The sequence below is a fragment of the Cyprinodon variegatus genome, unplaced genomic scaffold, assembly GCF_000732505.1.
Source record: "Cyprinodon variegatus isolate N-32 unplaced genomic scaffold, C_variegatus-1.0 Scaffold949, whole genome shotgun sequence".
In the NCBI taxonomy this organism is placed as follows: domain Eukaryota; kingdom Metazoa; phylum Chordata; class Actinopteri; order Cyprinodontiformes; family Cyprinodontidae; genus Cyprinodon; species Cyprinodon variegatus.
In genome coordinates this window covers 83,348-108,629 of record NW_015151402.1, presented here as the reverse complement: position 1 = coordinate 108,629, position 25,282 = coordinate 83,348, and the positions used below count along the sequence as shown (strand labels likewise).

Genomic DNA, 25,282 nt, shown 5'->3' with positions numbered 1-25,282 from the left:
GTTTTACTCTGGTGAAAGGATAACTCAAAAAATGTTCCCAAACCTATTATCGATAGCGCATAATGTGCTTGCCATTCTTGCATTAAGTTTAGCTAGTGAAAGAGAATTTTCACCTGCTGGGTTTATGATTAAGGAAAGGAGAACTGCCACCTTAGGAACAAAGTTTAAATATCATTGAGTAAACACAACAGTTATTTTATTTGTGTATTTTTGATGAGTTAATTTGAGCTCTGTTTTTAGGAGCCGAAAAGGTCTTGTGAATTTTGCACACTAAATTCAGTCTTGTTCTTATACTGTCCGTGTTAAATTTAATGTGAACTCAGACAGTTTTTTTTTTTCAAAAGAAGCATGTTTTGATATATATATATATTCATGTCAGTTATGAGTGTGTATTTGTGCTTGGGGGCAAAAGAAAAGGCCCTGCTTTGGCTTATTTTCAGCAGTTAATCTGTGGGCGCAGCACGCACTGCATGTGAGGGTGAGGCAATGTTCATTACTGCCTCTGTTATTAAGACAGTATTCTGCTGCAACTGGAAAAATAAAGCATGTTATGTTGAAGCACTAAAACGGCTGTGTGTACACTTTGTGATCACAGGTTGGGTTGCACTATATAATTACGGTGATCCCACTGGTTTTTAAATTGGGATAATTGCGTTTAACGGTTCTGGTCTTGGTTCTGAACTCTACCGGTGCATGCAGTCCCGGGTTTTAAATGGGGATTATTGTGGGTAACAGATTGGGTCTCGGTTCTGAACTCTACCGGCGCAGGTGGATACAGTTTTGAAAAATCATACCCATGCAGGACTCTGCTCTATTTCACCTAATGCCATTCCTTGCTGTCGAAATGGAAGACGGGAATTTGCATAAAACTCTTTTACTTTTTAAACTTTTACTTTTTAGGCAATGACTGTACAGCTGACCTGGCAAGCCAGTTGGTAATATGTACCATTCAGGTTTAGATCTATACTTTTTTAATCTGGGACTGATCCCATCAAATCTGTTTGGCTAAATGAACCATTTTGCAGAACCTTTTGAGCTGGTTTGATGAAGCAACACTTAATGCCCTCCTGCCAAAGCTCACATTTAGCCCATCATGGTAACAACTGAATTAGCAACAAGCATTATAATAAATTACAACTTAAGCTTTACATTTGCTTTTTTTCTTTCAAAGATGAAATTATGGATTCTGACAAAACCGATGTTGTGGCAGCAGCTATGCTGAGAGCTGCTCTTTTTCAGTTTTTCTTTTTGTGTGAATGCGGGCTTCAAGCTGTTCTTTTTCTCTCATAGGGTGACAATGGCGTAAGATGTTATAGTTTGCCCTGCAACCGGGGGGTTATTAGTTTGAATTTCAGCTCTGTTTGCCTCTGTCCTTGTGTCTATAGGCCAGAAACTTCACCCGCATTATCTGTTGGTAGTCATTTCTTTACAAATGGCAGCTTTTTTTTTCTCCATACAGGGACCTACAAGGTGAGTCCAAAAGGAAGTAAACACTAATTTACCTTAAAACCTCAATACATGCCCTTTTTATGTAACTTGTCCAAAACCAAAAATGTATTTATGTATGAAATATATGTATTAAATGTATCAAAACAAAGTTTTGCAGTAAGTAAAAATGAAAATGTGTTAAAAAAAAAGATTTATTTTAAAACAAATGCAAACTGTTTACAACAATTGGCAATAAAACTATACAATTAAAACTATGACAGTAAAAGATGTGATATGTAAAAAGCACCCATGAGCCTAAAAGCTCATCTATAAGTATCTATGAGCTTATAAGCTATAAGCAGGTATGTACTATAATATATATATATATATACACAAACATACAGTATATACATATGTGTGTGTATACACACACATAAAAACATATATATCCAATAAATACACATGACTAAGATGTAAGGAAAGATATGATACATAAATTACACATTGAAGAAAAGAATCAGAGAGTCTTTAAGGCAGAAAGGGAATATATGTCTGGTGTCTTGTTACATGGCACTCTCATATTGACCTCTCCTTGGAAATTTCTCTTCCACTGTTGGTGAATACAGGTTGCAGAAGGCTCCAGTTAGCACTGAATTGTCCAATGACCCCAATGAATAGTCTCAGGGATCAGTTGACTTTCTCGTCTTTATTTTGACATGTATAAGAAGTTTTTTTAGAGCATGCACCTGGGGAGTCTAAGCACAGCAGATAGAGCACTAACCCTGTGCCTCCGCTCCAGAATATTGCTTGTGTATTTCATGTGAAGTGTCAGCGAAAGGCTGAAATAAAATTAGTCTTTCAAATTTTCACATGTTTGATTTCATAACAATAGTTTGATAACATGAGAAGAAAAAGTTAGAAAAACACCTTAAAATCTACATGTAAGTTACAGTTACCAGACTAAAGGTAAGGTAATATCTAGAATTAAATTTGGATAAGGTACAATTAACATATTCTCAGAAGACAACATTATCAAATAGTATGTCGGGAAAATGAGTGGTAAAGTTTGCTGAGAATGGGGTAACTAGTCTTCTCACTCAGAGGCTTTTGTATCCCAAGCGGAAACTTGCAGCATTGTGAATCACCAACCGGCTATAAACTTTTCCTGGGAGCTCAGAGAATTTATCGTTTCTGACCGCACCTGAAGAAAAAGAATAATAAAAATAAACACACATAATGAAAGATCAAAAAAATAAAACTACAAAGAGTTCATGAATAAATTGCAATAATTTAAAAAATGAAAAAAGCAATATTTGTACATTTTAAATCTGTCAATCTTGCTATAATATATTATAGTTAACTTAATGTTTTCAGATTACTCTGAAATGCACACCTTTTTGTCCAGCAGTGTTCCAAACACCCAGATGAAGCAACCCTAGAGAAGTGGCATCAGGTAAAAAGAAAAAAAATGAAAAACAGTTTTTTTTATTAACCCATTTTAAAGTATGGGACAATAAATCATTACAGACAAACTGCTACCTGTAGTGAGTTGCACAGTGCAAAAGCAAAATGAATCTCCCTGTTTGTCGGTGCAATTATGGTCCCGATTCCCAAACTCCAGGTCAGTCCAAAAAATGGTGTGAGCACAGCCAAACTCCTGGCAATCACCACCAGAACATGCTGCTCTCCTGCTTGCCCTGCATTCTTCTCTGATCTTCTTCTTAACATTTTGAATATCACTACAAGCAGGATGACAAAGTTTATGGCTACGATAAGAAGTGCAGGGACCAGAAACGCCAACAGGGCTTTTGAATCATCCCAGTTCAGCCAACAGACATGATTTCCTCTTATGTATTTATTTAAGGGGGCAGTTACAGCCATGGTTGTTACTGCAATGATTAAGGGTGCACCATATCCCAAAATGAAACCCATAACCAGCATAGAAGTTTTAGAAAAACCCCCCTCAAAGACCAGGACAGTACGATAGAGCAACAGCAGACCTGTGGCTAACATCCAGAAGAACATAGCAAGGTAGAAAAAATGGATAAAGAAGGTAGCTGCTGCACATGCAGGAGGGTTTTTATTCTCTGGGTCTGTAAAAGACGCTCCTATGATGAACCAAATGTTTGCTATCAGGAGAGAAACTGCGATGTTAACGATGAAAACGTGACGAAGAAATGCGGTTGTGTTGGTACTTATTTTTTTCCATACGAGAGCTTCAGTTAGAAGACATATAACCAAAGAACCTATGGATATGCCAACCCCAATGAATGTTATGTCCTCCATTTCAGAGTCTTTAAAATCATCAGAGGACATCAGGATTGAGAAGGAGGTTGTGTGGTTGCAGATGCAGCTGATGGTTTCGTTGTTTTGGGATTGCACAGAACAACCCTGGTTGCTCCATCCTCCGACACCATCAAAGAGGTCGAAATCCCAGAAAACACATTGTGGATCTTTCAGCTTTTTATTTAGGATATGAAATTTCATCGACACGTTTTCGATGCTGGGATCTTTCTGAACAAGTACAACCTTTCCATTGATAACCATGGGTGGGGAGTTGACTTTCTGTTTTGCAGGGAGCACATTATCCATGGAATCAAAAATGATTAAGGTGATGAATTTCCTTTCCCCATTAGCCTTTTGTATGCTCACTTCCAATAAAGAATCATGAAAAGGGTCTATGACTTTAGCTCTCTTTAACAGAAAAAAAGGGGTCTCAATGGTAAGGGGTTCGTTGACAAGAAGAGTGGATGTTGTCTCAAATAGGTTCAAGAAGGAAGAGCTGTAGTTTTTTCTTTGGTTCAAGTATTCCCATAAGGCCTTTGAGTCATTAGAGGTGAGAGGGCCAGCAATCTCCAAAATGTTCTGTTTGATAAAAAATATTATGTTTTAGACCTCAAACATGTCTTAAAAAGAAAATATAACAAACCATTTCAGTTTTCCTACCTTCGTTGAATTTTCATCCAAGGGCACAGAAAAAAAGGAAAACTTGGAGACAACATTGCTGAGGACATTTACAGTGGTACTGACATCACTTGGAGAAGCAATTCTCTCATTGTTAATACTCTGCTGTTTGAAATTCTCTAAGAATGTGTTCAGTGATTCTTTGTCTAAATTCTGTCAAAATGGGGGGAAAAAACAGAGCTTTAGTAACTTGTTCATTCTGACTTACTGTATTGTTCGCAAATATTGTTTATTTGAGTTAATATTTCTAGATGTATTTCTTGGGTAAAAAAAAGGAGAGATTTGGGGTTAGATATATGTGTCAGTTTTTAAACTGATTAAAAAGTTAAAACAGAAAGGGAGTTAATGTTTTGGAATAACCTACATTTACTATATCCAAATTTAGGATTTTACTTAAAAGATCCACACTAAGAGGAGCCTGCAAACTGCAGTTTCGGAAGTCCACATTTGCACAAAATCTGCTTTCTTTTCACGGCTGCTTATTTGGTTTACACTACCAATCACAATTAGAGAAGGTTCTACCTATATCTCTTTTAACTATTTAACGTCCGCCGCCCAATATCGTTTTGTTTTTAAATTTAGTTCAGATTTGGCACACACTGCAAAAACAATCTAGAAATTAGCAACAATTGCTCAAATTAAGTGTATTTAGCATTAATTTGAGTAAGTAAATAAAATGATCTCCCAATGGAATATGTATTTTTACTCTTAAAATAAGATAAGATGATAATGCATTTAAAATAAGACAATGCAATTGTTTTTTTCTTATTTTAAATGTAAATTATTTTGTTCCATTGGCAAAGTGTCGCACTTACCTCCTCAATTCAAGAAAAAAATTACTTATTTAGATTTCAATTTTTTGCACTGCAATTGTACTTAATGGACCTCTTTACATAAAAAAAGGGTCACAGTTACACAATGCTTATGGCTAGAGATCTGAGATTTTACACTGTTGTTGTCCACAAGATGAAGAATAAGCATATTAAGTGGGAGAGGTTAACTATAAATTATACAAAAGATATAACATAATAAAAATTGCATTTTTTTCATTTGAGAGGAAAAAAAGTATTTTTTGGAAATATTTGATGTTACACAGCTCTGGTTGTATAAAACCTACAGACTGTGCACATATTTACAGAAACTAGAAGGTCTTACCTTTCAAATGAGATATATCACAAGCATGCAGGACTTAAAATATAATTTCATTGGCAAATGGTATTTTTGGTATGCAATATGTTTGTGCACAAGATATAAAATTGTGTGTGTTAAGGGGTTAAGAAATGCCTTAAAGACGGGCAACTTGGTCTTGCTTTGAGCTAATTCTGTCATATTTACAGCATCAGGTTATCTTTTTGGTTTTTAAAGCACCAAGGTGTATAAAGATACTGTAAAAAACACAGCTGTTGGAACAATACAGCTCAACATTTTAATCTTTAAAGAATACTGCACTAGCAATTGCAACTGATGGATTATACAGTACATTATATGATTGTGCTCTTCACATCCAGTTTAAAGGTTATACCCTGAAATATACATTCACATTTTTACATCAAATACATATCAAATACAAAATGTTCATAAATATCACATATCAATATCTATTCTCTTGAAGAACAAGTTTCATATAATTCATCTATTTTCTAAGAAAGTTGGATTAAAAAAGTAGGATAATACTTTACAATATAGAGTATTGAACCATGTTTATTAAAGTTGTTGTGTTTGAGAAAATTCAAAAGGGCAACATTACCATTGATTCATCAAGCAACCCCTTTAAAAAAGGTGAGACACAGTCTGGTTGTCCATGTCCAAAAGATTCATCCTCCTTACAAACTTTCACATCTGGCGTTGTGGTCACTGCTGTAAAAAAATATTGGACTTTTATATCTCTTTATATTAACCAAAATAAAAAAATAAATGTTAAAAGAATTATGACTTTGTTTTGTCTTTTTTTTTGATGGGCTGCACAAAGATTTATCCTTTTTCCTTTCAACTCTGCTTTAACAGAAGGATTTAGAAAAAAAATAAACAGGCTTAAACAAAACTGATTGTACCCGTATAGTATATTACAAAAAAAACCCACATGTTTAATCATCAAAGTGTGTACAGTAATTAGAATAGCAGGTGTCTGCAATTTTGCAAATAGTCAGCGGACCTATTACATAGGGCTACAAGTAATCACTGACTGATGGTATGGTGTATACCACACTCAACATGGAACAAAGGAGGGGAAGAATTTTTTTTAAGAGATTAGCAAGAAAACTATAAATAAGTTTGTTAAAGGTAAAGGCTATAAGACCATCTCTGAGCAATTCAGTGTTCCAGTTACAACAGTGGCTCATATTATTCAAGTTTAATATCCATGGGACTGTATCCAACCTCACTGGACATGGCTGTGGGATAGAAATTGATGTCAAATTAAAGAGACAGATCACACAAATGTTAACAAAAAGAGCCCAGAAAAATCTAAAGAGATTAGAGTTGAACTTCAAGCCTAAGGATTATCAGTGTCAGATCACACCATCGATCTTTGTGTTAACCAAAGTGGCCTTAATGGGAGACATTCAAAGAGGACACCATTGTTAAAAATAAATCTGGAAAAATATCCACACTTAAATTTGGGAGACCATATTGAAAAACCGTAAAGCTTCTGGGGTATTATTCTATAAGGATATTTTCACCAAGGTCGGCAAGGTACAATGAAATTGCCTGACTATCATTGAATTCTAGAAAGAAACATTCTCCTCGGTGTCAAAAAGTTGGGCCTCAGTCTCAGGTCATGCAACAGGACAATGGCCCAAAACACACAGCTAAAAACAGCCTAGAATGACTAAGAGGAAAACACTAGACTATTCTGAAGAGGCCTTCAATGAGCTAAATCATATTGAGCATCTTTGGAGGGAACTGAATCGAGGCATCCTTCAAAGGTGAGACAACTGGAGGAGTTTGCTAATGAGAAGTAGACAAAAATACGAATATGTCATTTTTAGAACTTACAACCCTAAGAATGCTGTTAGGTAATTTTCAGGCCGAGAAAACTTTGTCCAAACTTCCAAAAATATTAAAGAAAACTAATTTAGTTAATCTTTTTGATTTGATATAAGGCAACTTGATATGTTTTGCTGCCTGCAAAAACCACAAACATGTGATTATAGGAGTGGAGAAAGGAGTAAACATTTTTTAACTAACCTTTAGAGATTCCGACTGTCATTGTGCTGGTAGTAGTGGTAAAACTACCCTTTCCTGTAAAAATACATAAATCATGTTGTTTTTGCAAGTTTCTCATTGTTATTTAACACAAACATAAGAGGAATAAATTGTAGACATACCTTGTCTTTAAAATATATATATAAATCTATCTACTATAGATAAAAAAATAAGTTGTCAAATTTCGATGCAAACCCATCTACTACTGGCAGACTTATGACCAGTTATTCACGTAGAGTAAAACCCACTAAACATTCTTGATATTTCATAATCTTTACTTTATTCCTTTAAGGTTGGAAATGATTTATATATGTTTGTAACCCATCACATTTTCATATACATAAAATCATGTACAGGTTATATGTAAATGGAAGCTATCATGGATAATTTTAGATTTTCAAATGTGATTTCCCAGGTTCTTAATGCTTTGTATTTATATTGTGGTTCTTGTCATTTTTTGTGTTTTTTTACAGTAACATACAAGGTGAGATAAGTTAATACAGAAATTGCTAGAGAGACAACTTTTTCAGAAAACATACCTGCAAACATTTCACATGTATAGATTGTGATATTGGAAAAATCCATAACATCCAGTATGAAGCTTTTACTGGCATTATTCCAGGTGACATTGTTGGTTTCCTGTGTTTCATTATTTGTTTCATTTCTATTCACTATGAGTCCATAACCTTGAATATTTCCAAACATATAAAAGGCACATTTTATGAGTTGTGAATGAAATAATGACAGTGGTTTATTTTATAATAAACATGAATAAGTGTGAAAGAAGAGAAAAAAAAGGCTTTGACTTATGTTAAGCTTGCCATATGTTATTTACACTTCAATCTTACCAACACTGATATCCTGCAAGAGTAAAATAAAGCAAATGCCTCGTTTAGTATTGATGGCAGAAGAGATACATTTAGGATTTTTAAATGTAATGTCATTAAACATGTCTCTTTCAGTTACACTATGAATAGTGTCACATATGGAAGACAGAGGCTTACCTTATTCATGTACAGGGCTCCAATCAGGAATAAACACACCACAGTCTGCATTGTTAACCTAGAAGGGGGAAAAATACAGATTACACTACCTATATAAAACCTAACCCCCTAAAAATTCAAACATTCAAACTAAACAACACATAATTTTCTATCTAATTTAGGAATAAAAATGTTTAAATAAAGCCCTTTCTAAAGACTCTCAAAGCTTCCATACATACTAATATGTATGGTTTTCACTAGTGTTTATGCACGTTTTTCAGTATATTATATGAAAGAGTTTAATTTAATATGCGTATATGGAAGTTATTCTGATTTATGTCCCTGGGGGCACCTCATCAGAACCACTCAGAGTTTAGCATGTGCGCAACAAGTATGAAAAGCCAATATTAGTGGAGCACCGATTTAACGAGTCACCATGACGACAGACAACAGAAAGTGCCTATTTCATCCCACTGGAACTGGAGATTTTAATAAAGAAATAAAAAAAATGGAGAATGTGTTTAAAAGACTGAGCACCTAAGCTACAGCTGCAAAGGAGAGGAAGATGGCGAAGGAGATGATTGTTGCTCGAGTAATGCGTAAATTTATAAGAAGTGAACTACGGCAGACCATTTCTACATTTATTAAAGCGCTCTCCTCTGTTGTTCCATTTGTAGATCCCTAAAATAAGATTTTTCCTGATCAAAATCCCACTACTAGACCTAATTGTAATAATGTATTTTCTTAATTACAATTTTATAGCAGAAGCTGAATTTTAGAAAGTAAAAAAAAAAAAAACGTATGGCTATCAAACGTATGGCTATCAGTCCCATAGAATGGCTTCAGGTTGTTCCAGTATGCTCAGTAGGCTGTTATCATTGAGTGAATCATTACCATCTTTTCCCCCGTAGAATTAATGAATATATTTATGTTTAATCTAAAAATAATTTCATTCGTTCATCATGTACTGCAGAGGTGTCAAGTGACGAAGTACAAATACTTTTTAGGTATCTATACTTTAATTTATTACTTATTTTTCTTCCTACTTCTGACTTCTACTCATTACATTTTCACACAAGTATCTGTAGTTTCTATTCTTTACATTTGTAAAATAAACCTTACTTACTCTTGGCTTTAGTTTTATGTTTATAAATATTTATTTCATGCACCATCCAATGCAGATAATTGGTGCCATCCACATCTAGTGAAAACTAGTGTAATTGGATGAGTTCTATAACGCAAACACTTACAGGTTATCTATTTGGCAAATTTGTGCTGACGCCAAAGGAACTCATCAGAAGCATGCAGGTGTTCTTCAAACTGCAGACGTGAATTGTCTATGCCATGCTACAATGTCGGATTCAGCAAAAGATGTTGAAATGTCTGAAAGGTCGGATACAGGCGAGAGCGTATCTGGAGATGGAGACCAACAAGACCTCCCTCATCCTTGGCCCTATCTCAAAGAATTTTTAGAAATAGTCGAAAAATTGAGCTTTCAGTTCATATAGTGGCATCTGGCTGTTTTTTTAAAGGTACTTTAGGTAGTTTTTGGAGCACATACTTTTTCACTTTTACTTGAGTAAAGAGGTCAAGTTGATACTTCAACTTTTACCAGAGTGTTTTTAAACTGCAGTATCTATACTTCTACTTAAGTAACAAATGTGTTTACTTTTGATACCACTGACGTACTGTAAATATAAGTTGATGAAAAAAAATGGTTTGCATCTCAGTCATATTAAACAAACCAAAAACAAGTAATCCCATGCCCTGTCAACTGAGTTGGAGAATCCTCTCCCTATAAATATTTAATTCTCTGTGAAAAAGTGCCGATCATTCTTTAAGATCCTCATCAAACGACATGCCATGTTTGTTTTAAAATCCCAATGTGTCTAACAGACCTAGTGAATGATAACTTTTTTTATGCACAAATTTAATATCTAGCCTTTCTTCTCTCACTCAAGGTATTCTTTTTGTATTTTTAATTGCGCTTAATTAAAAAGGATGGTTGATTTGTATATAGCTTACTAGAAAGTTTACTACAACTGTAGAAGATATACTGGAACATGGAAAAATAGAATTTGACACATAAGTGAGGGGTTCAGGGAAATTAGATACCCACAGTCTGGAATAAAAAAAAAATTATACTCTGATAAAATCAACATAACTTGGTAATAAAGTACAATTTTAAAACAAAACCTAAGTGGCTTAGTTCACAGAACGTTTCAACGTTAAGTTCCACATCCACATAACATTTACTGTTTATTTCCAGCATGCAAATAATTGGGTATTTATAGACCAGAAAATACTCATTTACATGCCAGGGTTCAATTTATTCATAGCTTTGGGGACTATGGCAACATCATTTAAACAATCAACAAACAAATGACAAAAAATAAGTAAATAAATAAATCAGTAAAACCTAGAATCTAGTTTGTCACACATATAAACCCGAAAGACATTTGATGCAATACGGTATTATGTTAGCCTGCTCGTAAAAATGTCAATGTCCCATACTTTAGCTGCTGGATTTGCTTCTGCCTGACAGCTTAAACCCAGAGCCTTACATTAAATCCAACTTTCTTTTTTCTTCCATGTTCCTCTGCCTCACAGGCAAAACATCTCTGAACAACACTTTTTCTTTGGAAAAACAAAGTAGCACAGGTTGATCTCCATAAGTACTTTCCATTTCAGCAGAGTTTTAAAATGCAGGGACTTTTTTATTCTCAGCAAACAAATAAAAATCTTCTACAGAATTTAATTTAGAAATGCCAGTGTATATGTAATGAGAAAGATGTCTTTTTAGAAAATATTTGATCACTTCTTTTTACATTCAGAAGTGCACCTATTTTGGGATAAGCACAAATTATTTTGAGTTGTTTGTAATGTTCTAATGTTAATAACAAAATTCCATTGCAATATTAAAAAAAGAAAAAACAGAGGCACAGCAAAGGATCTTAATAAGGAAACCCTTTACGTGCTTAATCTTAATGTATCCTAGGAAAAAAAGACTAAATTAATTAACAGATATCAGAAATATCATATTTATGTTGCTGGAAAAGTCTGGTTCATTCTTCATTTAAAAAAATCTAGATCGGAGGTCTTCAACAGGGGGTCCGCAACCCCTAGGGGCACCACAGAGGTACTGCATGGGGGTCGTGAAAGTTTTGGTCCATTAGGCTTTTTTTTAATATTCCACCCTGCAACTTTTTTCCACTGATTGAAATATCTTTAAATAAACATTAACATGAATGCAACACACTGTAGTGAACAGATAAATGGAGGCAGAAGATGTCTTTTAGTCATTAATGCACACATTCAGCAACACACAGGAGCTCTTTCAAGCTGGGCACCGTTTCATTCACAACACCTGTCCCATCAACCAGGAATCATTATCAGAAATACTTTAATAATCCTAGGGAGAAATTACTTTCATTACATGACTCCATCGGTAATAGAGTGACTATAGGACCAGTTTGATATAACACAATTTCATACAAATATATAATTAAGGGGGTCCCCGCTGCATCTCGTCATTAGTTTTGGGGTCCTTGGCCTGGAAAACATCGAGGACTCCTGATCTAGAAGAATAAAAGGGTCGCATGTTCCCTTGTCCAAAAAATTGTTGCCCAATATAAACAGCAATAAACATCCATCATACTGCTCAAAAAAAGAGATGGGTTTTGTGTCAACACCACAGAGATACACATGTTCTGATAAGGATCAAGCACAGAACTAAGGGAACCGTTAGTAGATGCTGGCCAAAACTAGCTGTGCCTGGTTCACATGAAAGGATGATTTTGCAAACTTTTGGCCTGATCTTTTCTTTCTCAGTAAAATGGTCTCTTTTCGTTTAGATACAGGATATTTCTTTCCGAGATGTTACAATAAAATACATGATTCCATACATACTCTAATTTTAGTATGGTTCTTTTTTATTATCCTTTCCCTGCAGGATTTTCTCCTTCCAAACTTTTTCAGGTCAGGTTTTGCCGCCTTTTCTTGGTTAATGTAGAGGTGGTAGATCTGGGGCATTCTGTGGTCATTTGAACTTATCACCATTTAGTCTTTCAACTTTTTTTGAAAGTTCTTTTAGGCTACAGTTTGATGTATTCAGATTGAGCCTTCATATGCCTTGAGATCTGAGAGGGGGGGATTTGGCAAATCCTTAGCCTCACAGTCAATTTGCCCAAGCAGTTCATAATGAAAATAGATCTAGATTTACCCTACAACCAAGCATGGCCCAAATAGATTGGTCATTTCAAAGTAGTTGAAAGTTAACTTGATAAATCACTTATATCTGTTACAAATGACCCTGTTTCATACAATTCAAAGATAGAAGTGACAAAGAACAACCAATGCATAGATGAAATTAGTTGTCTTTTATCTGAAAGCAGATGTGCTTAAGTCTTTTAATTGGACAATACAAGCTTACATTGACAGTACAATATTTAGAAACATAAAAAACACCCAAAAAGAAAAAAACCCTCCTACCTTTTTCTTTTTGTTTTAGATCCCACTCATCAATATTAGATAATGTAATTAAGCCTCCCTCTATGAAAAATGTACTCTTAGTACCACAGCATTTCAAGTAGGTCTTCAACAGTAGAATGGCAGTAAATGTGGAAGAGGATACAAAACAGTTATTTAGCTGAGCAGGGTGTGTCAAGGCAAAAGGAGGGGGACGGTTACACAAGGCTTTTACACTATTACATTTGCTGCTGCCCTGTTAGGTATAAAATAAAACTATTAATCATACCTCAGTTACAATTAACAATCAAACAAGAGAGCAGATCAAGAAACAAATGTGTATGGAGATATATAATTAGTAAAATACAATTATTCATTACGAATAAAAGTTTTGTCATAGTAAAACATTGGCAAAGCTGCTCAAAATTACTCTAACCATAATATGTCTAACATGACTTACTGATTATTGCAACATGAATTTACTTTTTGAAACATTATGAGAGTGTATGGATGATGTAAGGAAAGATCCTAGGAAGAATGTGATGAACTGAATCATCATCTGATGTTACTAAAAAGGGCAGGGAACAATATGCGGCTGTTGTTGGGATAAACTTGGTTTTACATAAGCATAGAAGTTCTTTCATTTCTATTTTGATCTAACAGCACTCCAAGACTGAGGGAGGTACTGTAGCTAAAATATATTAAAAGACAAATATAAATGAATAACTGCTTAGTGAATAAACAGTAAAATTGCACACAATTTTAGTATTGCACCTGCATACAAAACTACAAAGCAGATAAACACCATCGCATGTCCTGTGCAACTATACAGGCATAGATAACTATAGGCTCAAGGTTAAACAATGATTTGAAAATTACTTTGACTTGTTGAAACTTTGAATGTTACATTTTGCCTTGGGTTTAACCATCCCAAATTTCAAATACTTCCATTTTTTTTTTAAAGTTTTTACGCCACTAGTGGGTCGTTTGTTTGGACAGCTGGATGAGAGGAAAAGAGGTATGAGAGAGGGGGAAAGACATGCGGCAAAGGACCACAGGTTGGATTCAAACTCAGCTCAGCCGAGTTAAGGACTAAAGGCTGATTTATACTTCAAAACTAGGAAGTCTGCATAGGTGTTGTGGTGAACGCAGAGACTTCCCTACCCCCTCCGCAGACACTCTGGTGCACCTCTCCCAAATTCTGATTGGTCAAATCTACATCTGCTCTACGCTATGCATATTTCCTGTTTGGTACCTTACCGACTTATTTTGTTTGTAAGACTGCCATTGTGGAAAACGACTTGTGAATTTGGACCAGCTAGAAGAGCGAGGTGCATGAGAACTCTGGGAAAATTTTTCCACCTGGACCCCCACTATTTTTCACCCTCATGTCCCTCCATTGCCGCACAAACTTGCCCCCATTTCCTCACCACCTTGCACATATTTAGATTCACAGCTAGTTCATGATTTTCACGTTTTGCATTGTGGTGTGGAATAAACATAGCACAGACCGGGCTTCAATATTCAGCATAAATCAAAAATGTCTGCATCATACCTTTGACATCTCACTGCAACACACTGCTGCTGGAGTATAACCAGCCCTTAAGGCCTGGGTCGTGTGCGCTAACCACTGCGAGACAGAAGGACACCTCAATACTGCCATATTTTTAGGTCGCCAAAGCTTGTTAAACATTTAACATTTCATCAATCACCAAGTAAAAAAATTTCATGGGATAATAATGTTTTTATCGGTTGTACATTAGTATCACATGTTAGCCTTTAATCATTAGACCAGTATGAAACACTGTGTGATTTGTACTGTTAGTTTATTGGAGCAATATTGATGTGGGAAATTGAAGGTTAGAATAAAAACCACCAGTGACTGGGTTTAAACTGTGCCTAATAACTTCTTTCAAGTAGTGAAAGAAATATGGAGTCTGATAAAAAAACATAAAAACATACAGTTGAGTGTGTTCACTAGAGGTCACACCCAAACGCCTATATTGAGAAGTTTCAAGCTGTAAAAAATGTCAATTACAGTATACAAATTATGTTAGTAATAAATTAATTAGCTTAATAAGACATTTTGATCTATCAGCTCTAAAGGTTTGTGGCTAAAGGCAAGTGGATTTGCAGACTTGGATGGAGTTATAAATAACCATAGTGAAGAAAAAAATGGAGACGGGATTTACTGGAAGAAGATACTGGACTTTCAGAGAGCCATTCAAAACTCATTTGTGTATGTTTTCATTTTCAAAAATCCAGTAGCGATATGATCTGGTCTCATTGCAATTCCATTGAGAGGATGCAAATTATCCTTCTACAAATATAAATATACATATATATACATCTATATATACACTTTGCTTTACAGCTTATGTTAAAAGAAAAGTGCATCATGAAACTAATTTGCTTTCTTTATTTCAAGTTTGTCATTTTGTCATCTTAGCTAAAAGTAACTTGATAACTTTGAATTAAATTGAAAATGTGAACTGGTGACTGAGTCATTTCCTGCACACTTTTATTCAGGGGTCACCACAGCAGGACATTAAAGCTTCTGTCAGATGCCCTTTTTGACACAACCAAGATTCCAACCAAGGTCTTACATTTCAAAGATATGGACTTAATTTGGTGTATATATGAAATGTATTCATTTGCTTAAACAGAAACCAATAACCTTTAGTTCATTGATTCTTGACCTTCCTTGATTAAGCTAGACTTGTCAGTAGCATTGAGGGGCTTCTGACCACCTTCTCCTCTCATCATATGGGTCTCATGACATTGCAGATATTTTCAGCTTTAACTTCAACAAGTTAGGGTGAACATGTTTAAAGTTAACGACCTAACACAAGAATATTTTTAATTTAATTCCTTTTTATGATTATGTTTAACAAAACAAACAAACAGAAATGCAGGAAAGCTGACCTCAATACTTACATAGTCAGAATATCATGCTGTTCTACATGTGGCTGTGTGGTAACTTTCAAACACTCTTCCTTTGGTCCAAAATTATTATCTCAGTTTTGTTTTGATTCAGCTGAAGAAAATGATGTCACATCAATGCGCTGATTCCTTAATGCATTTAACCAGTGCTTGAATGCGTTCATAGTCTCTTGATGGAATTGTAATGTATAGCTGTGTGTTGTCTTCATTGCTATGGTAACTTATCATTTTGTTCAATAAAATCTGAGTTAGGAGGAACATGTAGTTGCCTAGCGACGCAAATGTCATTTTAGAATAATTTAAACCAATCTAGTGCTGTACTAGAAAGGCTTGAGGAGTTGTAGAAAACTAAGACAGAGGTAATTCTTGCAAGGAAGGCTCAAGTATATTTTTACGTCTGCAGGCGGAGAGAAAAAGCTCTGACTGGGGCAAGCTTAGCTTACATTTTTACATCTCCCAACACACACTCGCACCCCACCCCACCAAGCATATTTCCTGTTAGGTTGATATAACTTTCACTCGCCAGATGTAGCATCTCACAACAGCTGTCCTCCTGTTCATGCCATGGGGGAAGCTGAGGGAGCCTTAAGCACTTATCTTTTATCTCTTCCTTTGGAGCCTTGCATGCAGGGACATCCACACACACCCTCTTACAGGCTCAAACTCCTCATTATTTTATTTCACAGGCTGACCATATTTAAGATTCTCTAATAAAATTGAGTCATCATCAATGTTGAATGCTGCACTGAGGTCCGTGAAAAACAGCAGTGTGGTTCTTCTACGGTCTGCATTTAAATAGACGACACTAAACACCTTGACAAGGACAGTCTCTGTGGTGTTGATGTCGGAAGGCTGACATGAAAACATAAAAGTGGCTTTTAAAACAAGATTGTTGTTCATTGTTTGGGTAAAACAATGAGCAAGAAGAAGCTTAGTATGTGTGTAATTTATTTTATTGAGTTGTAGATTAAGACAACCTGCTACCAATAATTCTGTCTAGGGTTTTAAAGGCAGTAAACAAAAGTTTTAAATTTTTTCCTCTTTATTTCAGTTCTTCCAACTTCATATTTATTTTACAGGTATTCAAAAAAAAAGTGTACACGCATTATTCTATTATTACAACACAGTCATTTAACAATAAAAGACAAGGCAGGTAGATGAAATAGTTTAAATGAGCAACATCAGTTTCACTTTTTGAATCAATACATAACTTCCTTCTACCATCCAGTCGTTGGGATAGCCGTGCCTCAACATTAGTGGTTAGATTTATCATTAAAAGTCCATTAGGCCAACTGCTTCTTGTATTAAATGTGCTGGCCTTTTTTACCTAGCCCTTCTAGCTGTAACTTGCAAGGAGGTAAAACCAAACAAACATCTTTCTGTTAAATGCAGAAGCTTTCCCCGACTAAAGACTCTAGTAGGAATTTATGACCTCGGACCTGATGAAACTAATTGATATTTTCCAGCTAAGCTAAAAACAAACACTAAGATGTGTAGTTTATCTGGAGCAGATCCAAAGGCACATTAAAACTACGTTTGTGTTTGTTAGGAATAGAGTAATAGAAACTGTATTAGGAGTAGAGATGGCAATTTAAAAACTAAAAAGGCATTTGCTGTATATTACAACCGAAGGTTTTAGTGCTTCAGCACAATCCTGTAGGAAAACAAATGGAATTCGATACATTGCAGAAAACGTCCAAAAAATAAAAAGGGAATAAGGGATAGGTTTTATTGTGTGGATTGTCCTCCTCTCCATAGGAACTCCTCAGGCACAGGGGTGTCTTTAACCAATTGAGGTTTTTTCTTGGGTGGTCAGGGATTTTATGGCTTCTGACCGTACCTGAAATAAATAGTTAATTTAGTGTATTGCTTTGCAAAATATTTAGGAAGTAAGAACATTTTTATTTATTTTTGTATACCAAATATTGTAAAACTTATTAGTTTCATATCTAGAAATATTTAATTCTAAATGATTTTAGAATAAGGCCACCAGAGACATACGCACCCTCTTGTCCAACAGTGTTCCAAACACCCAAATGAAGCAACCCTATATGAACACACAAGGATTTGGAGAAAAAAATAAGCTTTTTCCAACCTTACATTGAAAAGTAAGGGATACAAGAACATGACATTGTTTTTACCTGTAGTGAGTTGAGTAATGAAAAAGCAAAATGAATCCCCTTGTTTGTTGGAGCAATTATGGTTCCGATTCCCAAACTCCAGGTCAGTCCAAAAAATGGTGTGAGCACAGCCAAACTCCTGGCAATCACCACCAGAACATGCTGCTCCTGTGCTTGTGCTGTATTCCTCTTCACTCTTCTGTTTAACATTTTGAATATCACTACAAGCAAGATTATAAAATTTATGAAAACGATGACAAGTGCAGGAACCAGAAATGCCAGCAGGGCTTTGGAATCATCCCAGTTGAGCCAACAGGCATGATTTGCTCTTATGTAGTTATATGAGGGCAAAGTCACAGCCATGGTTGTTACTGAAATGATTAAGGGTGCACCATATCCCAAGACAAACCCACTAACAAGCATAGACGTTTTTGAAAACCCCCCCTCAAAGACCAGGACAGTACGGTAGAGCAACAGTAGACCTGTGGCTAACATCCAGAAGAACATGGCAAGGTAGAAAAAATGGATAAAGAAGGTAGCTGCTGCACATGCAGGAGGGTTTTTCTTCTCTGCACCTGATAAAGATCCTCCTACAATGAACCAAATGTTTGCTATCAGGAGAGAAACTGCAATGTTAACGATAAAAACATGGCGTAGAAATGCGGTTGTGTTGGTACTTATTTTTTTCCATATCAGAGCTTCAGTAATAAGACATATAACCAAAGAACCTATGGATATGCCAACCCCAATGAATGTTATGTCCTCCAATTCAGAGTCTTTAAAACTATCAGAGGACATGAGGATGGAGAAGCAGGTGAGGTGGTTGCAGATGCAGCTAATGGTTTCGTTGTTTTGGGATTGCACAGAACAACCCTGGTTGCTCCATCCTCCAAGACCATCAAAGAGGTCGAAATCCCAGAAAACACATTGTGGATCTTTTAAAGTATCATTTAGAATTTCTGAGATTATGGATATATTTTTGATTTTGGCTCTTGTCTCAACAAGCACAACCTTTCCATTGATAACCATGAAACCAGAGTTTTCTTTATCCCTTGGTGGGAGCACATTATCCATGGAAGCAAATAAGATTGTGGTGATAAAATTATCTTTTTTATCAGTCTCTGGTATGCTTATTGTCACTGATGAATTAAGGCGATCATAGAAAGGGTCTGTCAACTCCGTTTTCTTTAACAGAATAAAAGGAGTCTCGATTGTTAAAGATTCATTGACAAGAAGGGAGGATACTGTCTCAAATAGTTTTAAGAAGGAGGAGCTAGGGCTTTCTTTTTTGCTGTTGTTCTCTGTCCCTGAGTTTGGTTTGTCATTTAGGATATCCCACGAATTCTTTGCTTCATCAGAGGTGAGAAGACCAGCAGTTACTAGAATGTGCTGTATCAAAAAACAAAAAAAAAAAAAACATACATATTAGATGTAAATATTTATACCTTCAAAAATGGAAATAACATACAAGTTACCCTACCTCTGTTGATTTTCGACTAATTGGCAAAGACAACTCTGAGGATGTATCAGCTACATTGTTAAGGATTGTAACAATGGAACTTATAGATGCTGGTGTTTTAGTAACTTTTTCAGTCGTGCCAACGGTCACATTTCTGAGTTCCTCCAAGAAATTTGGCAGTGTTGAGATATTTAGTTCCTGTTGCATTTGCAGAAAAAACAACTAATGTGATGATTTGCATTCAGATTACACTTTAAGGTTTTGAACTTCATAATGTCTTATTTCATTGCATTATATACATTCTGAACTAGAAATGTTACTGGAAATATCATCTAGCTTTAATTTTTCTCTTAGAGTTGTGCCTTTGATATAAAACCCCCAATCACCCCCAATGTCTGAGTATATCCATCCACCCTTTCTTTAATTATGTTAGGTCTGCCACAATATGCTAAATAAATGCTTTATATTCATAACAGATTATGCCTCAGGTTGTTTCAAAAAGAATTGCTATTTTTATTATCTTGTTATATGAAAGTGCACCAAGGCTACTCAGTTTTAGTGCATAACTTATTTTTCTTATTGAAAAAAAATTCTATTTAAAAGCCTTTTTAAAAGTTTTTTATTACAACTTTGTCTGACTGCTCAGCCAGAAATCTTATAGGTTTATGGTTTGATAATATATATTTGAAAATCAAACATTTTTGAAATTCAGTCGGCTGTCATGGGCAAATCTCTCAGTGGGCAAACAAGGAATCTTCTGCTTCTTCCTCTCAGATGAAAACACAGAAGCATGGTGGGGGTGCGCGTGAAATGCAGTTCTTTCCGTAAAATTGACAGACCACGCTCAGCCATGTCTTTGTCCATATACGTCGTCGCCTTTTCTTTTTAGTACTTTTAGCACACAAAATTGCAAAAGTTGCCTAGGCAGCGTGTTTCACTCTAGTGAGCTTCATATTACTTTTATTTTAAATTTCAGCTTTTTTTGTGTGTGTGATGGGACAGCATAGCTGTGGGTTCTGATCTGATAAGGTAGATCTAATTTCTTCCACCCTGCTGGAAGGAATGAGCTGCTAGTGTGGGTCCTTAGGCAAGACACTTCGCGTTAAAGCCTACCTTGTACAGGTAAGTCGCTTTGGATAGAAGTGTCTGCTGAATAACATAAGCATACAGTTCCATATAAAGTGAGATTAAATGTCTGAGACATATTTTGATGCAAAATCTCTTCATTTGGCTATCTCAGTCCTAACCTGTGTCACTAATTTCCCCTTTCTTCAAAAATGGGTACTGAATGATCATAGTTGGTAAAGGATTTCACATTTTTATGCCCACTTTGTTCCCGTGGAAGTCGACATACACAAGTTTCAGGGCCCTTTTTATGCGTATGCAAGCTTGGTCTTATCAGACCAAAAGTTTCTGAAATACTTTGATCTGTGAGGTAGTATAATGTATTAATTTAATATAGTTGAAAACATGAATGCTTCATTCTGTCTATTCTGTCTATGAGTTTTGGTGTCATGAATGTTAACATGAGTGATTTACCATAGATTTATTGAGGAGGTCAAGAACAACTGTAAGGACACAGTTGTCTTCTTCATTTCCATATTCACCATTTGCCATACAAACTGCTGTTTTTTGTCCCTCCATGTTATCATCACAGGGTATCTCCACCTTCTGGCCTTCGACCACACAAATATAATCTATAGAGGGAAAAAAAATATTAAGCGAAAAGGAAAAATTGAAAACTTTCTCTAAATCTCTAAGAAGATTAGACTCAAAAAAATTATTTCACTGAAATGTTTTATGACATGACCATATAAAATTCTCTTACAATCGGCACAAATTTATGTTGAGGCATAAACCCGCACTCCTCACAAACTTTACACACCAAGAGGAACGTTTTTACGTCAGGAGATGACGCCATTTTTGTACATTCATCTTATTTGAATGCTTGCCAGTTTTTAAATGACATTGGTTCAATTTGTGTAACTGTTTTTGTATTGTTAAATCATTTACACCACATTCAAATGGGGTCTTAATGCCTTTTGTTAAGCGCCATGGCAGAAAATGTGTTAAAGTTTAAGGCCCTTCATGCGAATCTCGCCAGAAGTAACAAGCTATAGAAGTTTGAACAACTACTTGATTATAACCTGTAATTTTTCCTTTCCAATGCCTGTTAATAATGGTTTCAGCCATTCCTATAAATAGGGAACTAGATAAGATCTTATTATAACTGTACCAACCCAGTCAGCAGTAGTGTTGACTGGGAACTGTATGAATGTGAGCCTTTAGGGGCCTGGGGGTGTGGACTGTAATGCAGACAGCCAGTCAGACATACAAATATAATGATGCAGTTAGGAGAGATCTACAGATTTTTCCTTTTGGACAGTTTATCTCTCAGGATTTGTAAGGACACCAGAAATATATGGAAATAATGTGAAATATTGATAGAGACAGTATGAAATAAAAGAATATATATACATACCTTTAGCCTGTTCACATGTATAGGTTATGGAATTGATGCTGCTGTTAAAATTAACATATAGTGGTTCACTCCCTTGCTTTTTGTTGGTTTCCTCTGCTATTTCGACAAACATAGAACACACATGTATGAGTCTGGACATTGAATATAAAACCTTTTTTTTATTAATCAATGCATACATAAAATGAGTTTGCAGATCCTTTATTCAATGGTTGTCTGCTATTTATTCTTTCCCAAAACTGTTATGTTATTTTATGAAACCCACAAGTAGACACTAAGACCTTATTTCATGTCAGTCTACTTTAGGGTTTTATTGGCTGAGGAATATATGCCCCTCCCCTTAGGATCCACCTGGACCCTCCACAGATGTTTGTGTGCAAACCAGATTGTTATCACCGTGGTTACTGTTGTAGTTGTGGACTATATCACATAACATTTAGAGAGTTGCACACAATTACACAGCAGATAAATATAATGACGCAGTTAGAAGAGATCTGCAGTTTTCTTCTTTTACACGGTTTGTCTCTTAAAATTTCCTAGAACACAAAAATTCAATTTAAATGAAAAATTTAGAGTCTTGAATGTAAAAACGTATATACCTGTATGCTGTTCACATTCACAGATGTTTGTGGAATTGATGTTGCTGTCAAACGTGCTGAATAGTTCTGTGCTGCTAGTGGTGCTTTGCGCTATGTGGCAAGGATGTCCAGATATTTCCACAAACACATAAGACAGTGGGGCGTTACATTCGATACAATATTTTCCTTTTTGATTGATTATTAATTCATTTGTCAAATTATCTGTGTAAATTTTAATTTCCTTAGTCTCACCATTTGAAATCACCTGCAGAACAATAAAACCACCATATTAGTCTTGATGTAATATGCAATCTTTGTACTGTACATGGTGTGGTTACTTGTTAAGTGTTGTTTAGTTGTAATGTTATACAACAGAAAACACACATAAAAAAAATGATATTTACCTGAAATATGCACACAGCTCCAATCAGAGGTACAAACATCTTGGTCCACATTTTGAATCTGACCAAAAAACAAAACAAAACAAAACAAAAAACTAGACATTGAATCCTTGACCTCAATTTATCCCTGCAGAGCCTTTTTACATTTTATGGTTTGCACTGCTGATTACAATGCGGCCAATATAAAGATTTCTGTCAAATTCCTTGTTTGTTCACACAAACTAGGTATACTGTAGGAAGTTTACTCTGATGTACGTCTATTAATATATATGTTCCTTTTTCCTTTGCTGCTCACTGTCATTGCTTCACTTAGTTTTTCATAACCAAACCCTTTTTATTACTTCCTCATTTGTTGAATTGTAGAATTATAAGAGGGTGCTGTTTTTACAACAAATGCAAATGTAGATGCCTTATTCTGAATTATTCCAGCAACGTCTTTTAGAAGTGGATTTCTTGGGCCGTTACTGATACCTGTGTGATTTTATGCAATATATACCGATAAAAATACTGACATGTTATATGTAACAGTATTAATCATCCATCCATGTTGCATTTGTTTTAAATTCCCATTCCATGTTGCTTAGTGATTAGAAAAAAACTGCTGACCTAATCAGCAGCTTCTCTTTTTACATTACATCTTATGTAAACATTAAAGTTTACAGCGTAAACTTTAATGTTTAATTAACAGGATCTGGAAATTATGGAACCTGTGAACTGGACAGTGAAATACAACTTTCTGTAAAACGTTATCTGAAATTTAAGACCAATCGAACCTAAATTACAGCTAGTAATTTCCTAATAGTGATCTTGTTCACATTGGTTATTATGTTGATGTTAAATATTTGTGTGTTTTTCCGAAGTGTACTACATCTGTTTTTGTCTTTTTTTTCTCTTTGTTGTATGAATTACAGTGCTACTTCTGATTAAAATAAGTAGAGATCCCTGTTATCTAACCTATTTTTCTTTTTGTTTTTTTGTTTTTTGTTTTTTACTTTCCATCCTTTATAAGTTGCATCTATGAAGAAAGGGAACAAAAACAATATCAAAAAGACAAGCAATGTCCTACCTTTACTTAGTATCACTGTTCCGGTGCAGAAAAGAGCCTAAATAATTGCCTTTTGCAGCAGTAAAGCAACGTTTTCACCATGCCCTCATATCCATCAAAGGCAGAATCCTAGCTAATGACCAAACATTTTTTCAAACACTGAGCTATATTGGACAAGGCATATTTGTCCTGGAGAAGGGTGGTGCCAGAATACCTGGGAATTATGAAAGAGTTGAAGTATACTGTTGCGTTGGAGCTTCCTGTGGATATTTCATTTGCATACATGGCTTTTCTCCAGCTGGTAGATGTAGGGCAATACCAGAACCATCTAGCATAAGTGCAGGCTCTTATAGGCCTACAACAATACATTCAACAACTTATGAAATGTCACCTTATATGCTTACTAGTAATATAACATGTTTGAATTATGAAGATGTGGAAAATAAAAATGACCTAACTTTTTGGTCAGTCCTGAAATGCAAGTGAAACCTGCTACTGTATGTTTGGAAGTGTTTGAGAATCCAGTTTTTACATAAGCAAATATTTATTTCCTGCTTCACCTGCACTTGTCTGCTGCAGCAAATGGAGATAAACAGGAAAATGAATGTCATCATAGAATGAATGAGTAACCAGAGAAAAAAGCAGCAGTCCAACAAATAAATAAAATCCTGAAACTAGAAAGGCAACGTTTTGAGTTAGTTCTTAATATCTACTGTTGCTTGCAGTAAGACTGACATTTTATTGTTTTAGAAAGGAAATGAGTTTCTGACTTCAGAGCTGGAGAACTACAGCCTTTGAGCTTTAAATATGCGTCAGTACACCCTCCAGATGTCCATTTCACCACATTGATGGTTTACATAGAGCCATGGTTATCATATTTTACTGATGTAGTTTAAAAAGTTTCTTTTAATTATTGTGTATGTGTTTTATATTATTTTAATGTTTAATGTAGTGAATTTGCTTTGGTAAAATTATTCAAAATATATTCTTTCCTGGTTGCCATGGTGAAGTAGCTGAACAAACAACGTTACTTTGTTCTCATTATTTGCATCATATTTAGAAGGCATATTCTGGTGATGTCTATACATTGGACTTTGAATGCATCTTAGTTTGTAAAGATGAAAATAATGAGACAGTTTCTTTAGGTCTCGTTTCTGCCCTGCGACAGATTGACCAAGGTGTTCCCCACCTTGCACTAGGAGTGTATCATT

At 35.3% G+C, this 25,282-nt stretch overlaps 2 protein-coding genes across 2 annotated transcripts; both read right to left on the bottom strand.

Annotated features, from left to right (window-relative positions):
• Positions 1-2,407: 2,407 nt before the first annotated feature.
• On the bottom strand, positions 2,408-13,179 carry LOC107100247 (adhesion G-protein coupled receptor F1-like). Its single transcript, XM_015398665.1, has 10 exons — positions 13,071-13,179; positions 8,601-8,658; positions 8,445-8,457; positions 8,136-8,282; positions 7,579-7,632; positions 6,140-6,249; positions 4,375-4,545; positions 2,968-4,122; positions 2,822-2,863; positions 2,408-2,629 (listed from the first exon to the last, which is right to left on the bottom strand). The coding sequence occupies exons 2-10, from the start codon at positions 8,649-8,651 to the stop codon at positions 2,570-2,572; spliced, it is 1,803 nt and encodes a 600-aa protein (XP_015254151.1). The 5' UTR covers positions 8,652-8,658; positions 13,071-13,179; the 3' UTR covers positions 2,408-2,569.
• Positions 13,180-17,071: 3,892 nt separating this feature from the next.
• Positions 17,072-24,229, bottom strand: LOC107100252 (adhesion G-protein coupled receptor F1-like). Its single transcript, XM_015398670.1, has 10 exons — positions 24,093-24,229; positions 23,030-23,087; positions 22,878-22,890; positions 22,647-22,736; positions 22,051-22,146; positions 21,108-21,265; positions 19,590-19,766; positions 18,131-19,498; positions 17,995-18,036; positions 17,072-17,829 (listed from the first exon to the last, which is right to left on the bottom strand). The coding sequence occupies exons 2-10, from the start codon at positions 23,078-23,080 to the stop codon at positions 17,773-17,775; spliced, it is 2,052 nt and encodes a 683-aa protein (XP_015254156.1). The 5' UTR covers positions 23,081-23,087; positions 24,093-24,229; the 3' UTR covers positions 17,072-17,772.
• Between the last annotated feature and the right edge of the window lie 1,053 nt (positions 24,230-25,282).

Bases quoted from the DNA above. Each gene is read 5' to 3' on its own strand.
- LOC107100247 (XM_015398665.1), bottom strand. From the start codon at position 8,651: ATGCAGACTGTGGTGTGTTTATTCCTGATTGGAGCCCTGTACATGAAT. The intron at 4,123-4,374 runs GTAGGAAAACTG...TTTCTGTTAAAG, and splicing joins TGGATGAAAATTCAACGAAG to AGAGCTAAAGTCATAGACCC. The intron at 2,864-2,967 runs GTAGCAGTTTGT...CCACTTCTCTAG, and splicing joins CACTGTGCAACTCACTACAG to GGTTGCTTCATCTGGGTGTT.
- LOC107100252 (XM_015398670.1), bottom strand. From the start codon at position 23,080: ATGTGGACCAAGATGTTTGTACCTCTGATTGGAGCTGTGTGCATATTT. The intron at 18,037-18,130 runs GTAAAAACAATG...GTGTTCATATAG, and splicing joins CATTACTCAACTCACTACAG to GGTTGCTTCATTTGGGTGTT. The intron at 17,830-17,994 runs GTGCGTATGTCT...TATTTATTTCAG, and splicing joins GAACACTGTTGGACAAGAGG to GTACGGTCAGAAGCCATAAA.